This window comes from Fistularia commersonii, chromosome 23, assembly GCF_037954325.1.
Source record: "Fistularia commersonii isolate RoL2024-O1a breed Wild chromosome 23, RoL_Fcom_v1.0, whole genome shotgun sequence".
Classification (NCBI taxonomy): domain Eukaryota; kingdom Metazoa; phylum Chordata; class Actinopteri; order Syngnathiformes; family Fistulariidae; genus Fistularia; species Fistularia commersonii.
In genome coordinates, this window is record NC_141306.1 from 6,212,595 (window position 1) to 6,230,388 (window position 17,794).

Genomic DNA, 17,794 nt, shown 5'->3' on the forward strand with positions numbered 1-17,794 from the left:
ATTCTTTGAAATAGCCAACATGTTTCACTTCTGCCATGACTTTTATCAGCCAGGAGACAAGCAACACCCCAATGTTCATTATAATAAACAACATTTTTTAGGGGTCATGAATATAATTATCAGGAAGATGAGCCAACAGCTACTCGAGCATCTGTCTAATATCACAGGTGGTAGTTACATGTATTTTCACATTGGGCTTTTCCCATTCAAGACATTTGAACAATGTTCAAGCATAGCATCAACGTGACTCCGAACTGTTAAATGTATGAATGTAATTCTTCTCTCCACTGCAGCACTTCACTTCTCCCCGATGGGAGGCGAATGTCTTGGCTGAAGCAGTCGTCTGCATCCAGCTGCGGGCGGAGAACAGCCTGCTACAAAACATGGATCTGTTGTCATTGCTCTCCCACTTCATGTAAGTGGTTCGTTTGGAGATGCAGAAGAAACGCGAAAAAAAGAAGAAAAAAAATCCAGTGACTGGTCGGGAATGGTTGGTGCCAAATGGCCACTTTAACTTGTCTTCCTGTTCAATTGGTCTTGTCAGCTACAAGTGTCCTCCAGGCTTCTTAAAATGGCCAGTAACTGATCTCTTTGTTTGAGCCCCCATTGGACACATTAGAGTTCAGGGTCACACACTCCGATATGAGCACCCTGCCTTCAAAACGATTTATCTCGCTCTCTCTGTCTGCCGTCTAATCTGTCCCCATCTCCCTCCGTCCATTGGTCGGTCCTACGCTATCTGACAGTGTATGACCACATGTCAGCCACCGTCGCCATGTCAGTGGTCAGAAATAGACAGGCAGCCTGGCAACCTGCTGTCCTCGTGGGGCCTGAGCGCTGACAGCTCCGGCCCTCCAGGACCGCGTCTAATGTCATGGATTTCTCTCAAAGCTGGCCGGCTCGCTCACTCGGCTATACTATTATCTACATTTGAAAGGAAAACCTTCATCTGACCGTATGGCTTTGGCTAATCATGTGTCGTGCGCTGTATTTTGGTGTCTGTGTCTTTCCTGTATCCTCAGGACTGAGAGCTGTGTGTGTGTGTGTGTGTGTGTGTGTGTGTCTGCAGTCCCATGCCTCTCAGGACATGTTTAAATGTCACAACACAGACATGTCAAGTGGCAGTGTTGTAGCTGAGCAGCACGGTGGCAGCTGGAGTGCTTTTTCTTTCTTCTTCTCTGGTCTATAGACTGGCCTCTGCCTCCGTTCAAGAGAGAAAGGTTGTTTTCCTTGTCACAAACACGCACATTCCCACATGTCTAAGAGAGTGCAGACACATACGTAACAGCAGAACTTCTCTTTCACGGGATATTTTTGGAAATAGCTTTTTATTATCAATGATGTCAGACAGGGCCGTTGCATTGACACAGTCTGTGCAGGCATTGAATTTATCTCTAATTGGAGAGGATAAAGACAGAAAGGCCGTCACTGAGACAGATGGAGGGGAGCAGGGGAGGCAGAGAGCTGAGCAGAAGAAATGGAGAGAGAGTGAAAGTCAAACATCAGCAGAGACAAAAAAGAGAAGGACAGAGGCGAGGGGACTGAAGGAAACTGATGGCAGCAGAGGCCGGCAAAAGTCAAGGAGGGGAAAGCATACCGAGGAGCGAGGAAACTACCGAGGGGGGAAAGGGAACGAGGGAGGAGGAGGCGGCTCCCCAGAGCGCCACTTAAAGGAGGGCACCGGTGGAATTACCCGTGAGAATTAGGGGCTCTTCATCACATGTGGTGCAAATTATTAAGTGTGCCTGGTGAGCAAATTCACCCTGCGGGTTAGTTTGCACCTTCTGGTGAACCCAGAGCACCTGGATTAACCTGCAGCACCGCGGCGTCAGGCGCACCCCGCTCACTCCGTACTCCTGGAGACGGCGGTCGTCCACCTTGTCAAGGCTCCCTCCCCTGCGGAGCCTGCAGGGGGGCTGATATTCAGAGCCAGCTTAATTCAAATAAATGAAAAGGGAATGTCTGCAAAAATAACATTTTCCTGTGTCTTCATTCTGTCTCGTCTAGATAAATATAAATCAAGGGATTTCTCTCCAACGAACAATGAATTTTTCCCGTTGAAATTAATGTAAATCCCATTGATCTGTTACTCCAAACAAACAATAACTTTTCTACTTCTAAGACTTGGGAATTTGTTAACATAGTCACTCCTTCAGCCACATCAGCCGCCTTTAGTGCATCTTTGTTTTTTTAGTAAAACACAGATGGTTCACTTAGCCATGTCATAGTGCTCGGTGAGATCAGTTACACGACGAACATCACTCTCGCGTTTTGCTATTATTTCCGTCTTCAGATGTGCTGTAGGCTGTAGACGTATTAAAAATTAAAAGCGTATTAAATTGAGAACCCAACAATGGATGATGTAAACGCTGAGTACTATGCACTACTGGTGCTATGCTACAACAACACGCAGTAGAAAGCCCGCGAGTTAGTTTGTGTGTTCGTGCACCAAGGGGTTGTTCACCGGTCGATTCAAAATTTGTATTTAAATTCTGTTCGTGGGCCGATTTGTTCATGATCAGGGGCAAAGGTTCCACTGTACGTGTATCATTAATAATGATAACAGGTTTTTAGAGTATTGTGATTACAATGTTGAAGCTTTATCCCATTGATAAATAAGCAAAAGAAATGCTTTTAAAAGAATGAAATATGAGATTTATGTGATTAGGACTTTTGTTTCAGGACATCACTGTTAGATCATTTGTACTCCGTAACTTTCAGTATTAGGAACAGAACGGAGCCCATTTAGTCCAATAAAAGATGCTCCACAGTGAACGCAGCCAAAAACCTTTGAACTTGGAATCATAAATACGCCGGGATCTTCTGCCGGCGTTCGGCTCGTAAAACGGCTGCATGCAAGCCAGCCAATGAGCAGAGTTTTCGAACACGCTGCCCAGTTCATATGAACGGGGATTAAGTAAAGTAAACGCTCCAAGACCTTTGTAAATGCTATCATACCAAAATACAACACTTTTTCTCAGGTGTTTGTGGAGTCAAAACAAGTTCCACTATTTTATTCCCATTTTTTCCACATGACAAGTCCATGCAGAAGTCTTAACAGGCTGCCTATTTATATATAATAACAAAGCCCATCCTCTATGTCTTTTTTTGGGGTGCTTACGTCACTCTCAAACAGTTTTAAGTTGTCCCCACCTGATTTTGTTTTCCTTTAGATATACATCCATAACTTATCAAAGTGTGATGTCATCAATAATAACTTGGAGGTAAGGTCAGAGGCCACAGAAAGATGGTTTGGACACTGACAGAGGAGGGACGGTAAATATATTGGTAGACGGATACTGATGTTGGAAGTGCGAGGCAAGAGGGCCGAGAGGAAGACCAGGAGAAGATTTATGGATGGAGCGAAAGAGGACGAGGAATCAGTCGGTGTGCGAGACGGGGATGCAGAGAACAGGGTTGGATGGAGGAAGATGATTTGCTGTGGCCGCCCCTGAAGGGAGAGGGCGAAAGATGAAGAAGAAGATGTTGTTTCTTATAATGTAAAATGATGACAATCTATATTGTGTAAGGTGTCACATCATTCACGTGGGATTATAATCCCGCCCTGGAACTCACACGTCACACGTTTCAATGTAATTTTGTCCCATGTGACTCCTTCCATGATAATTTAATGTTAAGCGAGAGGTGTGTGTGTGTGTGTGTGTGTGTGAGTGTTCATCAGAACAGCCACTCTGTGCCAGTGCCACTTTGTAATCATCCAGGCATACATAAGCTAGTCACGATTATCTCCGTGGCAACGTAAATCAGGAGCAAAGTTGTGTGATTTACATAACTGATACAGAGATATGTCAAACTTTATAGAGTGGAAACCTAATTTGGAGCAGACAAAGTGAAAGAAACTGTCTCTCACCCCCCCTCTCTCTCACACACGTCTAATCACATGCACACTCAACCACAATAGCAGGTACACACACGCACACACAGACACACACACACAGCAATAGCTTGTTTACCATGGTGCTCTCCACATGAGAGGTACTCAATATAGAGATAGACACACAGTCCAGTTGATTACACTTACCCATTATTTTATCATGCAAATTAAAATGCAAACCAATCACACGTTTCACCCACGCGCACGACTCAACACAAAAGCAGACTCATGGCTTCACACATACACACACACACACACACACAAACGCGCACACACACACACGTTAATCATCCTCTGCTGCCAATAAGCGAGGCGAGCTGGACAGTTTGAGTTACGACGCCTGAGTGGCTGCAATGATCTCCAGTTCACTGCGGTGACCATTTTCACAGAAAGTGCAGAGGACAGGCGGCAGCATCGCATCCGCTCTTCGTTGTAAATTAACAGTCTGAACACTTGCAAATAATCAAGGTCATATGTCCGGTGTAAAATATAACCTGCTTTAAAAACAAACCGGAGCATTGTGAAGTTCCATTAGTCTTCACGGTGGCCAAAGCGCTAACAGTAGAAGCGTCGGGTCCCCTGGGAGATGGTATTTCTAAAAGTGAGCGACCACCCCCCAAGAGCTGGAACTCACGTTGAGGTACTCTGACAGATTGCGTGAGCAGGGTGAGCGGTTAATGCATCCCAACCTGAATGGCGCTTTGGTTCTGTATTTCATATCTAAAGGTTAGAATGACCTCCAGTGGAGCCAGCCAAAGGTATTTCGAATCGTGGAAATGTCAGCACAAAACTTTGGCGGGTCTGAACCACGGCAGCACGTTCCCGGCGTCGGTGCGTGGGGACGCAGCCGTTATGTCAACGTTCTTTAACAGAACAGTTGTAACTGCCACGGACTGACAGGAGAGGGCTTTTAAAATTCAACAGAGATGGAGACTGTGTGAGACTAACGCCGCCTGACCGTTGGAAGATGAAAGAGCGCCCTTTTCCCGCTTACAGATAAAATGATGCGTTGACAAGCATTAAAACAGACCTCTCCATTCGGTCCACTAATGAGCTTCGCCTTTTCTCTCATTTGGTCTGGTGTGACTGTGAGCTTAAAGTAGCTAATCTGGGTTTACCTTATCTTCCGCTGTCTCCACTTTCCAGCGTTGGTCTCCTGGGGCCACAGTGGTTAAGCCAGTGGTCCTTAAACGGTCAGTAGTGAAGTTAAAACTAATTCAGGGAGCTATGTCTCCGGTTTCTTTTTTTTTTTTTAGGGCAGACAGCGATTCTTTTCAAACCATTAGATATTTCAGTCATCCTGACGTGCCGGATCAATCTGACGAACCAGTGAGTGTTTTGGGTTCTTGTGTATTTGTCATGGCGCAAACACTGCAAGGTGACACATGAGTGGATCAGGAGATACAGAGGCAACAAAGTTTGGTCAAGGAGTTGCACCGAACACACACTCATCTGATAACTTCGCCTCACCTGATCATTTCTGACACCGACGGCACCATTTTAACTTTTAATATATCTGCTGCTCCATTAGTAGCATTAATATTTTATAACAAAGGGAGATGTGCTTAAATGGATGTGGATGGATGTCAAAATCTGTCTTGTTTTATATTTGCACTCTTCAACTTTTACTTTTTGACAAGTGTAGACTGCCACCAGCTGCAGGTGGTTGAGTTATCTCCATGTGTTGACCCTATAGTATAAGGTCCATCCATCCTGAAAAGGATGGATATTGGGCCTAAACCCATCCATTTCAGGGTACCTTCTCGCCCGTACGAGATTAATCTTTGCGTTGTAGGTCGGCAAATGATCCAGCAAATGAAGGGACTGCCGAAAAAGATTTCATCTGATTGTCGGGTTCTGTCTGGACACAATGAAAAAAACTCGAGTGGTTTCCCGGAGGTGTCCTAGAAAAGGGATTCTTTGCTCCATAAAAACAAAAGAAGCCACATCAACGCACACAAAGGATTGCATGAGTCCAACTCATGCATCAGCGCAGACCGTGATCACGTGACGACACATTGGTCCCACGCTAGCCTTTCTAGCTTTTTCAAAAAGGGCGACCCGTTTATCCTTTGGGAAAAACGGTGAACTGTTTCCACCATGTTGACAGTAAGGACAGCGCAACGACAGACAAAAGACAAATGAAGCAGCCTATTACTGGATGAAGTATTTAGATGAGGATACATACTTTACATATTTACGAGTTATAAACATTCAAGTCACCCTTGACACCTTTTGCATAAACCTAAATAAGACACTCAGTGTTGTCTAATTGTTGTCAATTTAAACAGGTTTGGTATTTGAGCTAAAGCCTCGAGCTCCCACACCGAGATTATGTGAGATAAAATTGGATCAGATCAAAATCCCTTATTCTGTCTCTGGTGTTGAAATGGAAAAATACCTGTGGGGAACTCCGCGGGTACGACGACCGTGTCGCCGGCCACTAGCGAGGGCACGATCCAGGTGTAGCCGTAGCCGGTAATGCCGACAGAATGGGCCACCTCGAAGATGGTGTTGGCCTCCTCTTTTGTGCAGTAAAGAAGGATGACGGGACTCTGGAGCTTCTTCAGCTGGTTCTGGATCTTTGAGTCTCCGTCGTCCACAGACATGTCCAGCAGTAACACCTCCTCCAGCTCCCAACCCACAAAGCTGTTCTCAATGGTGCTTCGGATCTGAATAGAACGGAAAGAGAGGAAATCACCGCTGGGTATTTTGATAAAGGATATTCGAAGATGTCATGCCACCAAATGTGTGGTTACCTTGGTGACAAAGTCCTGGTAGCCCGGGTAGTATGTGGTGACGATGGAGAAGATGTACCAGTCGTATTCCTCCATGATGTTCAGTATGACGGAAGCCTGCTGCTCGATGGAGGGCCCGAACTGAAAGAACATTGAGTTGTCGTCCTGAAAATGAAAATGATACACGTAAATGGTTGTGTAACAATACATATGATAATATCAGCTTCATATAAACACTCACATAGCGATATTATTCTTTCACACACAGGGGTAAGTGTTATAGGCCACTGAAAGCTTGTGAATAAGCCAGACATGAAATTCATTAACCGTCTTAATGACTTAGCAGGGCGAATGTATAGACACTGAAATAAATCCATGAGATGACTTCTACACAGCGATTGGTGTTTACAAGACTGGAACTCACAGGCACACTATTGTGCACACTGTCTAACCCCGAAGAGTACTTTGTCACTGCAGTTCATTATTATTGTTATTGTTTTTACTGCATCCTAGGTCCCGCACTCAGAGTCCTGCATGAACGCATCGGTTATTTCATTTTTCGTGTTTCATAAGTTTCACATCGAAGTTCGAAGTTTGATTCAAATTCCAGCGAAGCTGTTTCTCCGTCTTTGCGAATCTTATGTGAAAAACACATACACACACGTTGAACCGTGATTCTACAAGGAGTGTATTGCAGGGACTCCCAATGAACCTGTGTAAGTAGGATAACCTGGACACCAGGTTGATTAATCAATTTTTTAGGATGAATTTTCATTTTTATGCTATTTCCTTTAACTCCTCTGTCAGCTCCAACTACACCCGGGATGGGAGACGGAGTTATGCATCACGAGATACTGTATCATATGCATGTTCTCTTTAGTTAGAAAAAATTGTTTACACTGTTTCTATTTCAGGTTGCACATCCCTTGAGTTTGGATGAGCAGAACTCACTCTTGGAACTCAAAACTGATAGTTCTTAATGTTATCAGTAATGTTTTAGCAATATTTATCCTAAACACATATATTGAAACTATGATGCATAACTTCAGTGTCGCCCACATGGCACCGAATATAATCTGCTAACAGACAAAACCCGCTGTTTACCACGTGAGCGTCTCGATGTGGGAGAACGCACGCCAGCCGCGTGTTATCGTTTTATTAATCAAAAACTAATGTCCATTAGCTTGGCAATGGAATAGCAGTCTGGACAGCAGTAGAGGAGGAGGAGGCGTGAATCATCAGTCTAGACGAGCCACGGGAGCGTGTTGCCGTCCACGCGGCAACAGCGGTGTGTTCACGTTCTCGGTTGTTTGTTTTCCATGAGGTCGATACGGATGGCCGAGCCTCGTCCTGCATTTGAGGGCAGAATCTGCGAGGGTAAAATCGTCCGTGGTCACAGGCCGCTGAAATCTCCCTGCCGCCGTCTCAGGACTCTCTCTCTGCTCCATTCAACATGAAAGGCTAACCCTCCCTCCCCGGGGGACACGCATGGTTTGATCCGTTATCCTGATACTGCATTAATAATATCAGGCCTGTGCCACTTAGGTGTAACGCTGGGAGGCACACACTGTCACACGCACACACACACACACACTCGCTCACTCACACACCCAACGAGTGTAACGTGCTGCATCCTTGAGCCAGGGGAAGGTGTTGTTATCTGTTGCTGTTTGAAATATAGAGCACGTGCGGCCGACTCTCTGTTCGACGCGTCGGCGCGGGGAAATAATGATGCACAAACAAGGATTGTGTTCATGTTTCCAGAGCCAACTTCGGATTCATTTATTCCTCAACTTTCTATCGTCTCCGTGGCCCTTTTCTTGCTCGCGCCTCATCCATCTTTCTCCATCTCGCTTCTCTCCCGTCCCCATTTATACCAATGGAATTACTTCCAGGGCACAGTTATAATTGAATTTCCAGACTCCTGCTCCACACTTTATCTGCATTCTGTACATAACATCCCACCACTCCGTCTCCCCCGTTTCCTCTCATTTCCTCTCGTCCTCTCTATCTCCATCTCTCCCTCTCTCTCTCCCTCCGTCAATGTTTTTTGGTATTAAGCGGTATTAATACGGCATTCAACTCGTTCAATCGGAGCCAAAAGGTCTAACAAACTTCCATTAGCGTCAGAGAACAAAACAAGTAGGAACAAACAAAATAATTAAAGAAAGAGAGCAGAATCGGGGAAGGCAGGGGGTGAAATAAACTGCGGGAAAAAAAAATGAAGTTGCCGATGGGAGAGGGGGGGGAATGATGAGAAACCTTGAGGCAAATGAAGCTCTGCAAAACACCTCCCTTTACAGCAATAGTAATTAGGATCTGGCCACATTAACACCTCTTGTTGGCACAATGTGATCGATTAGTACGTATTAAAATTCCCAGGGGGGGCAAAGCAGGGCCTGCGAGCCAGTCAGTCAGACGCAAGAGGCCTGCCAACGAGGGTTTTGCGCACACTTCTGAGCCGGCCGCCGTCTCCTCTGCGGACTGGCAGCTGACGTCAGCACAGGCTACTATGCGGAGACAACAATGCATGAGAAAACACACCGCGGGGATAAATGGACAGCGGAGACGGGGAGGGAGGGAGAGATGAAAGAATACGAACAGAGGAAACGGATTAGAGAAAAGAGAGAACTGGGAACTATTGAGGTGAACTAAAGGGAAATGAGGGAATTAAACAAATGAGAATGAAAGATATAGATGTCCGAAATGCAGCGTGTAGCTGAGAGCCTCCGGAGGGACAGACACTGGGGATGAGGAAGTGTATACAGCACGAATAGTGAGGAAGAGGACAGGCTGGCAGCCGACTGTGGTACTGACAGGACAGGAAGCCAGGTGTCAGGCAAACGGAGGGGCGCTCGTGTGTGTGTGTGTGTGTGTGTGTGTGTGTGTGTGTGCATGTCGGGCAGCCAGCCAGCCATTCAGGAAAGAGGAGGCTAAAGCTGGATTGTTCAACCAAAGACGACTGCTGCTGTCAGAGTGTCAGAGTGAGGAAGGAAGAAGAAGAGAGACACATGGGTGTCCTTAGTGGTCACTGATGTGTGTGTGTGTGTGTGTGTGTGTGCGCACGCCTCCCTTGTGTGTAGGTGTGTTACTTTGCTGTAGGGAGCTAGATGATGCATATAGATTTCAATCAGAGTGTTAGTGTTTCAGTGCGTGTGTCTGTTCTTTACATTTATGAGATTTGAAACTCAGGGTCCTGCACCTGTCGCCAAAAATGAGCTCCTGAGACAGAATTCTGGACCCCGCAGCTCCAAAAGCTATTAAAGAATAAGCCATGATGTGTATTTTCAAGGAACTTGGAGATGCACAACAATGGAGGAATTGCTGGTCCAAACAAAATTATGACATAAATTGGCTATCTGCGTGTGTCTGTGCATCTGCGTGTGTGTTTATGTGTGTCCATGCTCGACAAGCCTGCCACAGTTGGCTGCTCTGCCTGGAGTCTCTGCACTAGTTCGCTCACAAACACACACACGCACACACAAACACACTCCTAGAACAGTTTTTATGTTGTTTTTTTTGACCGGAGGGGAGACAGTCTCTATCTCAGGTACTTCAATTACACACGCAGGGACACATCAGTGCTCACCAAAGAGCCAGAAACCACTTTTCAAACTTGCCTCGCACACAAACACACACAGTCAACGATAGTATCACACATGTGCAAGTGCACAAATCTCTGAGTGAGAAATTTGTCATCAGTGTTCTAGCGATGAGAACCATGAGCTTCCAAACAAAACTTCAGTTGACATATCTCACCAAGCCTTTTCAGTTCAAGTAGGAGACATCAGTGTGTGTGTGTGTTTGTGTGTGCGCACACGTGTGTGTGCAGCAGTTGGAGTAAGAGTTTAATATCCCTGAATATGTGCTTTTACCAAAAATCAGGTTGAGTCCCGAGCTCCGCTCCTTGTTCAATATTCCTTCCCTGCATTTATTCCCAGTTCCACTTGAGGGGATTCCATCTCACCTTCTTACTGCCGCTCAAATTCCAGTGGATCACAAACCACCTGAGATGCAAACTGTCGGCTGCCAAGAGTGTGAAATAACAGTTACACATCGTTGTCAAATCTTGTAGCGGCAATTGGACATAGTTTCTGTCCTTGAAATGCTTGTATATTTTTCCACATCATGGGTTTGGGAGGGGTCAGGCTCCCTGCTGTCCTCAGCCCGATGCTACATTAAACAGGCCAAATATTATAAAATGACTAACTTGCAAATTTTCATCTCTGCGGCAACATTTGGAGAAAAACAGGGATTTCAGGGGCTCTTGGTTCAGTTCGGTGTTATGTGAGGATCCTTTTATTTATTTATTTATTTATTTATTTATTTATTTATTTATTTATTTTCAAAAAACACATATTTTTGATGTTTAAAAAAAAACAAACAAGTTTGAAGATATTCAGGTGATTTTTGTATATTTTATCTGTCATCATGTTTGTTTTCTCCGATATTTTTCTTTCTTTTAGAAAACCACTAAATACACGACGTGAGAACACAGGAGGATTTGACAGAGGTGATGTGTTATTACTGTGTAACACACTCTGCATGCTGCAGACAGGAATGATGGTGTCTGTTGCTAGGAGTTTTTTTTTTTGGCAAAACGTATTTCTATCCTCCTGTAACGGCTCCTTTGAACTCAAATGTGTGTTTATATATATCTATGTGTGTGTGTGTGTGTTTATGGAGCGAGATGCTGTGTCTGAGGTAAGGCGAAGCCAGCGAGAAACAGAGTGGGAGAGGAGAAACAAAGAGAGAGGCGATGGAGGGATCAAACCGGTGAGCTGGAGTGGGCGGTGAGGCCGGAGAACGGGAGGAACATCTGGCCTTTGTAGGAATGTAGTGAAAATAAAAGACAGGAGGTGGGACGTACAACCTGTCTCTCACACACACACACACACACACACACGCACTCACACACACAGTTTAGAAAGCGGGCAAGGATCCGCTGCATCGAAATGATGTATTGATGACGAGCCCTCCTCGCTGTCCCCCTTCATTTGTCCCCATACCACTCTATCTCCCGCTTCACACTCACGTGCACACACACACACGCACACACACACTTATCTCTACCTCAATTACCTCCCCTTACTCCCCATCTCTCTCTCCCTTTGCCTCTCTTTTCAGAGTTTTATCATCCCATTCCTTATCATAGACGCCCACTTATCTCTAATCAAACACATACAAGCTTAATTAGCTTGCACATTTGTCAGACCATCACCTAATTAACAGTGACCTTATTTTAAGCACTTTTTGAACCTTAATTTAAACCTTAAAGACTGTCTTCATTATAACCCTTTAGTAATTCTGCCTCGGCCACATTCTGATTGCAATGTGACACGGCGGGGAAGAAAAAGGGAGAGAAAGAAAGAAAATTAATTAGTGTGGGAGAGGATTCGCATCTCGAGACAATCCGACCAAATGCAAGTTAATACCAGTTAACTCTCAAACACACACAGACACACAAACTTTCTCTTTCTCTCTCACACCAAACACACACGCATAGATGCAAGGCTCATTTCTCGGTGGCCCATTTCCGCTCTAAGTTTAGCCGACGACCCACAGAGGAGCCTCTGCAGTCTGATGCTTTTCCTTCTGCTGCTCTTGTTTGTCGTCCCCCCCCGGTTCTTATAGGATGGCGGTTGTGCTTCCCCTCTGTGTCGGTAATCTGTGTGTGTGTGTGTGTAGTTTAAAGTGACTAAAAAAGGTCGAGTATTGCAAAAGGAGTCTACTTTTACATCCACATCTTGCACAATTGAGTGTGCGTGTTTTAAGATACGTCTGTTGGCAGAACAAGCGATGGAATAAAGTGGGAGCAAAATAAGCCCCTTTCTCATCGGATCAATATATGACTTTGTTTACATCCAAAGTTCTGATCATTGAGCAAGCGATATCCATGGATCAATAGTGCGATGAAATAAGAGTTACTTGTTATTTAGTATTTCATAATAACTGGTGACGTCAAGGGGTGTATGCTAACGGACGGCTGGATGTGGGGTAAAAGCAAATGAAAAATACAGAGAAGCGCATGGAAAGCAGAAGTACAAGATCAATCTTCTGGATGTGTGTTGGTGATTTTGTAATTAAAATGATCAGTGGCCGTGTCATGCAGCCGCTGATGGTTCCAGTGAAAATACTGAACGGAAGCCAAGAAAACATCGAATATCATTATCATCTTCTCTTGAAACTCCTCTCGTCCTCAGGTAAGAAAAGAAGCCTCGGGTGTATTTCCGGCGTGAGCTTCAATCGTTTCCCGTCGTTCATCTATTTTATCGTTATTTTTCAAATCGTACTAGACCCCGATTTTATTTACATATCACAAAACAGATCGGGGATATCTTAATGATCTTTTTTGTAACTAACAGATTTTTTTAACTGACAGATTTTATGCATTCGCCGGTACAGAAGTACAAGGGTTTTTAACACATTAATTACCGTGGAGACGGCGTGAAGTTTTAAGCCCGAAGAGAAGGAGCTCACTCATTAAGCTGTCCTGACGTTTTGTTTTTTTTTTTCACGAAAAAAAAATGGAAGACGTCGCTGAGGTTCAGGGGGACGGCGAGACGTCCAGGGACGACTGGGAAAGAGGAGCCAGGAGGCGGGCTTGTGCGGTCAGCCATCTTTCCTCCACCAGCTGCAGGTGGAGATGATTGACTCTAATTCTTTTCTGTCACGTCAAGGAAGATTCTCAGTCGTCCCTGAGATAAATCTCGTCATGGCAACTGGACCGGCTGAATATCTCGAGGATGTTTCACCTCCCCTCGGAGAGGGCGAGAGACGAAGGATCTATTTCAGTTCATTTTGCCGATATAAGATTTATTAGCGAGTCCTTTCCTCTCACCCTCAACCTTTATCCCATCTTCTTCCTCTTTATTTCTTCACCGGTGCAGTCTTTCCCTCTGCTCCTCCTCTTCCTCCTTTGTTTATCTTCCACCTCAAAGTGAACCAGTGGTGGCCCAAAAGAAAAACATCAGCTACCATCCGCCACTATACGCTCGGAGCAAACAGTCAGTCTCACACACACACACACACACACACACACACATCTGACTTGCACTCTGTCTATGACACATATTTATGGAGTCCACCAGGAGCAGAAGGGACAAGGCCGTGTTTACCCTTAAAACTGTCTTCAACTTTGAGACAGGAGTGAAGGGTCTAAACACCCCATCATTTAAGGGGAAAGGGAGAGAGAGAGAGAGAGACGGAGGGGAGGATAGCGGGAGGAAAAGCGTGAGCAAAAGGGAAACCGAGTGGGAGTGAGGCTGATCTACGCTCTCAGTCACTGTCAGTGTGAGACCACCCTCTCTATTGCCGTTGCCCTCCTCCTCCTCCTCCCTTTCCTCCTCCACCTCTTCATTCCCGCTCCATCCGGACTCTCTCTCTCTCTCTCTCTCGCTCTTTTATCGTCTCTTCCCTTTCCTAGTCCTGCATTTTGATGTTTACGTTTGAGCCGTTTAGCCTGTTATTATTCCCACAGCACACTGGAGGTGCAAATAAAGGTCGACCCCGGAGATCCTCTGGTTTCAGGCGAATGAATGAACGGTTTCTTTCTTTGTTTTTAAACTGCTGGGAGAAGCTCGGTCGGAAAAGGCCGATGCGTTTGCCGCTCTCCCGAGTCTGCAGCCTTCTCTCGTCCCCGATCCACACGGACCACCCATCCTTCGTCCTCATGTCTCCCCCACTGGGGAAATTCTCTCATTCCCCGTGCCGAGAATTAAAAATTCAAATCTGCTACATTGGCGTGACTTTGGCAGCCGACCGCCGACAACAGAACATGTTGGAAGATGCGTTAAGACAATGAGCGAGTCTGTGTTCGCCTCTCCTCCTCGTCCTCGCTGACAGTCCAAGCCTCTTTCTGCTTCATTAAGCTGCATCTAAGCACTTAAAAACCTCGCCTTCGCCGCAGCCACCCTTTCACAGCCTCCCGAGACTGTAACCTGCAGAGACGTACGTTACTCCGATGATGTTTGTGCTTGTGCTTACCTGTGTGTGTGTGTGTGTGTGTGTGCGCATGTGTGTGTGTAGTTCACATGCATGTGTCTTTCTGGTTTCTTATTTTGAAAATATACCGGAGTCAGTCGGGCTTTAAAAAAAGAAGACTGTATCTCTTCCTCCTCCTCCTCTGTTTCCAGCCCCATCTGATCCTCTCGTCTTTTTATTTAATTTAGAAAGTGCTTCGATGGATTCACATCATTGGTGACTTTATATTCACAAAGTTCCACTGAACAATGACTGCACTGTAAGACTGAAACAGAAAATAGAATATATACTTTTTATTATAAAGCAGGGAACTCTGGGTGAGAAATTGAGTAAAATTTAGGATTCAGATGATTGACGACGCACGTTTTCAGCAAAGTTTCTATTTGGAAGGAAAATTGTGGCATTTTTAAAGTTTATGTTGGAATCAATATGTCATTCTGTTTACCTCCCATGTTCCGTATGATTTAACAGACAGTTTGATGCTACTTTGTTTACGTGATGCTGTCGGGATCTGACACTTTCCTCAGTCAATAGTGTGTTTCAGTGTCTTTGTGTGTTTATGGTCACTTATGGTATAGAATACTTAATTTAATAACATGTGCAAAGCAATGAATTAAAAGCTAACAAAGTAAAAGGACTCCAGGATAAGCCGATTAGATCTCAGGAGTCACGGGGCAGGTGTGGACGTCACCTTGACACATTTATTTTCTTGATGGAAATATAACAGGACTATCTTGAGGGAAATTCTTCAAACCAGTAACAAATGTTCCCATAATGTAGACAATTTGTTGATAAATTACATGGACTTGGCAATTTACCACTGTTTGCGAGTATTTGTGTGGTAAGTTGATGTTGCACTGTTTTTTTTTCTCTTTAGAGGATGCTAACAAGGTCGGCAGAGGGATTCAATTCTCTTTTTTTCTTCCTTTTTTAATACTAGGATCCCTTTAGAGGGATAGGTGTTATGCCACATAAGCTTCCTCTGCACGGCAAGCCGAGATATAAGAATACAACAAAGAATTTACAACAAGCCCAATAGCTGGGTTCGGTCAAATATGTTTTGAAATTTGGAGAAAAGTGCTAGAATGATTTCACATCTCCCTCCTTCCAGCTCCTATCGATTCCCCTTCATGCTGTTCTTTCTCACGCCGTGGAGACATTCGCCTCAGAGGATCCCAACCAGCCGGTACTTCTAAAAGAGATGTTACCTAACACACACCCAAAAAAAGAGAGAAAAACAGAAACTATAATGGCCGCCTTTTTTCTCTGTAGGAATAATGTGTATAATATTTGTTCACCCACCATGACCGCTAGGTTTTCCCCCCAAATTCAAGAGTTTTCTGTTTTACTTTGACAGGAACTTCCTCTAATGTTTTACTCAAACCGCCAGAGCAGGGAAATACAAAGATAACGCTGAGTGCTCTCATTCTTGGATTTTTATCGTCGACAGATTATTATCCCGCTAACATTTCCTTCAGTACTGTCGTTCTACGTGTCATCCCTCATTCCCAGTGGCCTCTTTAACTCCACGAGTGTCTTTTTTGCCTTGATGGACAACCTGTCAATGACCCCGGCCCGTCATGGGTCTCCAGCGTGATCCCTGCGCTTGAATCACCCACCTGGTTCTAGTTATTCCAAAATAATCTCCAGGCCATCAAAGAAATATTTAATGCTCCATGAGATTAAATAATTCACACAATGGCTGATTGTCTCCACAGCTTTTTTTTTTTTTTTTTTGGGCTTTTTTACCACACCATCTCCAAACAAACCATCTGTACCCTCATCTTCCGGCACCGGACTGTACGCTCCTCTGCGGCCTCGTCTCTGTCTCAGACACTCTGGTGATAAACATCCTTTGGCTTTTTTTATTTTAACCACAATATCTTAATGGCACACGGCGGCCTACTGGAGCCACCAAGCCGTTAAACCAGAAACCGGCACCCTCTGGTCTTGCAATTAGTAGCGTTTCATTCAACCCCCGTGCACCCACTCTCTTTCATCTCTTCCTCGCCTTCTGTTACACTCATCTTCTCACACTCTTTTTTTGCACACTCCCGGTCATGTGCACAACCTCACACTCATTCCTCCCGCTTGCTTTCTCTCTCTTTTTCCCTCGCCCAGGCTCTTCTGTGACTCTCACTTTCCCCTAAAGTCCCGACAGGATGACATGTTTATCGTACGATCGGGAGAAGTTTAGCTCATGTCGTGTGTCGTGTCAACAGGAAGTTGAACCATTATGTCAACTAAGAGGAATAATATGAGGGGGAAAAAACAGGCTTGAAAATGGAAAAAAAAAAAGGGAGTCGCGCTGTGTGGGCCGATGCGGCTTTGGCAGAGATAAAGCTGTGTCACACCAATAAATTCACCTCTGAATCTTTGAACCGGCAGTGAAAAGATTTGCCGAAGCACCGGGACAGCAGGACGGACTAAAGACAGTCACCTTCCTGCAAAATGACCGGCCAAGATTCCAGATATTCAATCTTTTCTTTTTTTTTTTTTTTTTTTTTTTTTTCCCGCGCATCAAAAAAAGAGAGGAGAGTATTTTGTTATTCATGAATTTCCTTCCTACTCGGGGTGCCGTTAAAGTCACCAGATTTAAAACATGCCTGCTTTCAGATTAAGCAGTTTCTATTTTCGTCACCCCACATGTCCTGTCTGGCTCGACTGCAAAAAAAAAAAAAAAAAGGTGGTGGGGAACAAAAAAAAAAAAATCTACTTTGACAGCCTTTTGGAACTTTCAGCTTTGGAATCACCTGTTTTGGTACATTATCAGGAAGTTTTACGTTTCTTTTTTTTTTTTTTGTTTAGTTTTAGTTTTTATTTTCAAAATATTCTCCTCGTACATCTGTAGCTGTTGGCCCTTCTGAGGCAGCCTGTCCTCAGATCCTGGTTTCAGAGACCGCGAGGGCGGCACAGAGTGTCGATGAAACTAATCGGCCATCTGTTTTCCTGAAATACTTATCACTAAAATCAACAACTGGGAACAGTCAGCAGTTTATCACGAGCCCATCCTCAAAATATACATGAAAACACCCACTCGGGTGTGGCGTCTCCTGACACGAATACAAGATGTCTTTAGAGCGAACACCTGAAAAGGGACAGTAAATAAGATAAAGAATAACATTTACTTCACTGACGCGTCCATTAAATCTTTCTAAGTTTGTATGTAATCTACTAA

General features: G+C 44.7%; 1 protein-coding gene across 1 annotated transcript in view; it reads right to left on the reverse strand.

Moving 5' to 3' along the window:
• Nucleotides 1-17,794, reverse strand: part of grin2ba (glutamate receptor, ionotropic, N-methyl D-aspartate 2B, genome duplicate a) — a 114,529-nt gene that overhangs the window by 34,621 nt on the left and 62,114 nt on the right. Inside the window, exons 5-6 of the mRNA XM_086170805.1 lie at nt 6,655-6,798; nt 6,297-6,567 (exon numbers count right to left, since the gene is read on the reverse strand). Coding sequence (XP_086026931.1) covers nt 6,297-6,567; nt 6,655-6,798 — 415 coding nt within the window. The remainder of the gene's footprint in view (nt 1-6,296; nt 6,568-6,654; nt 6,799-17,794) is intronic.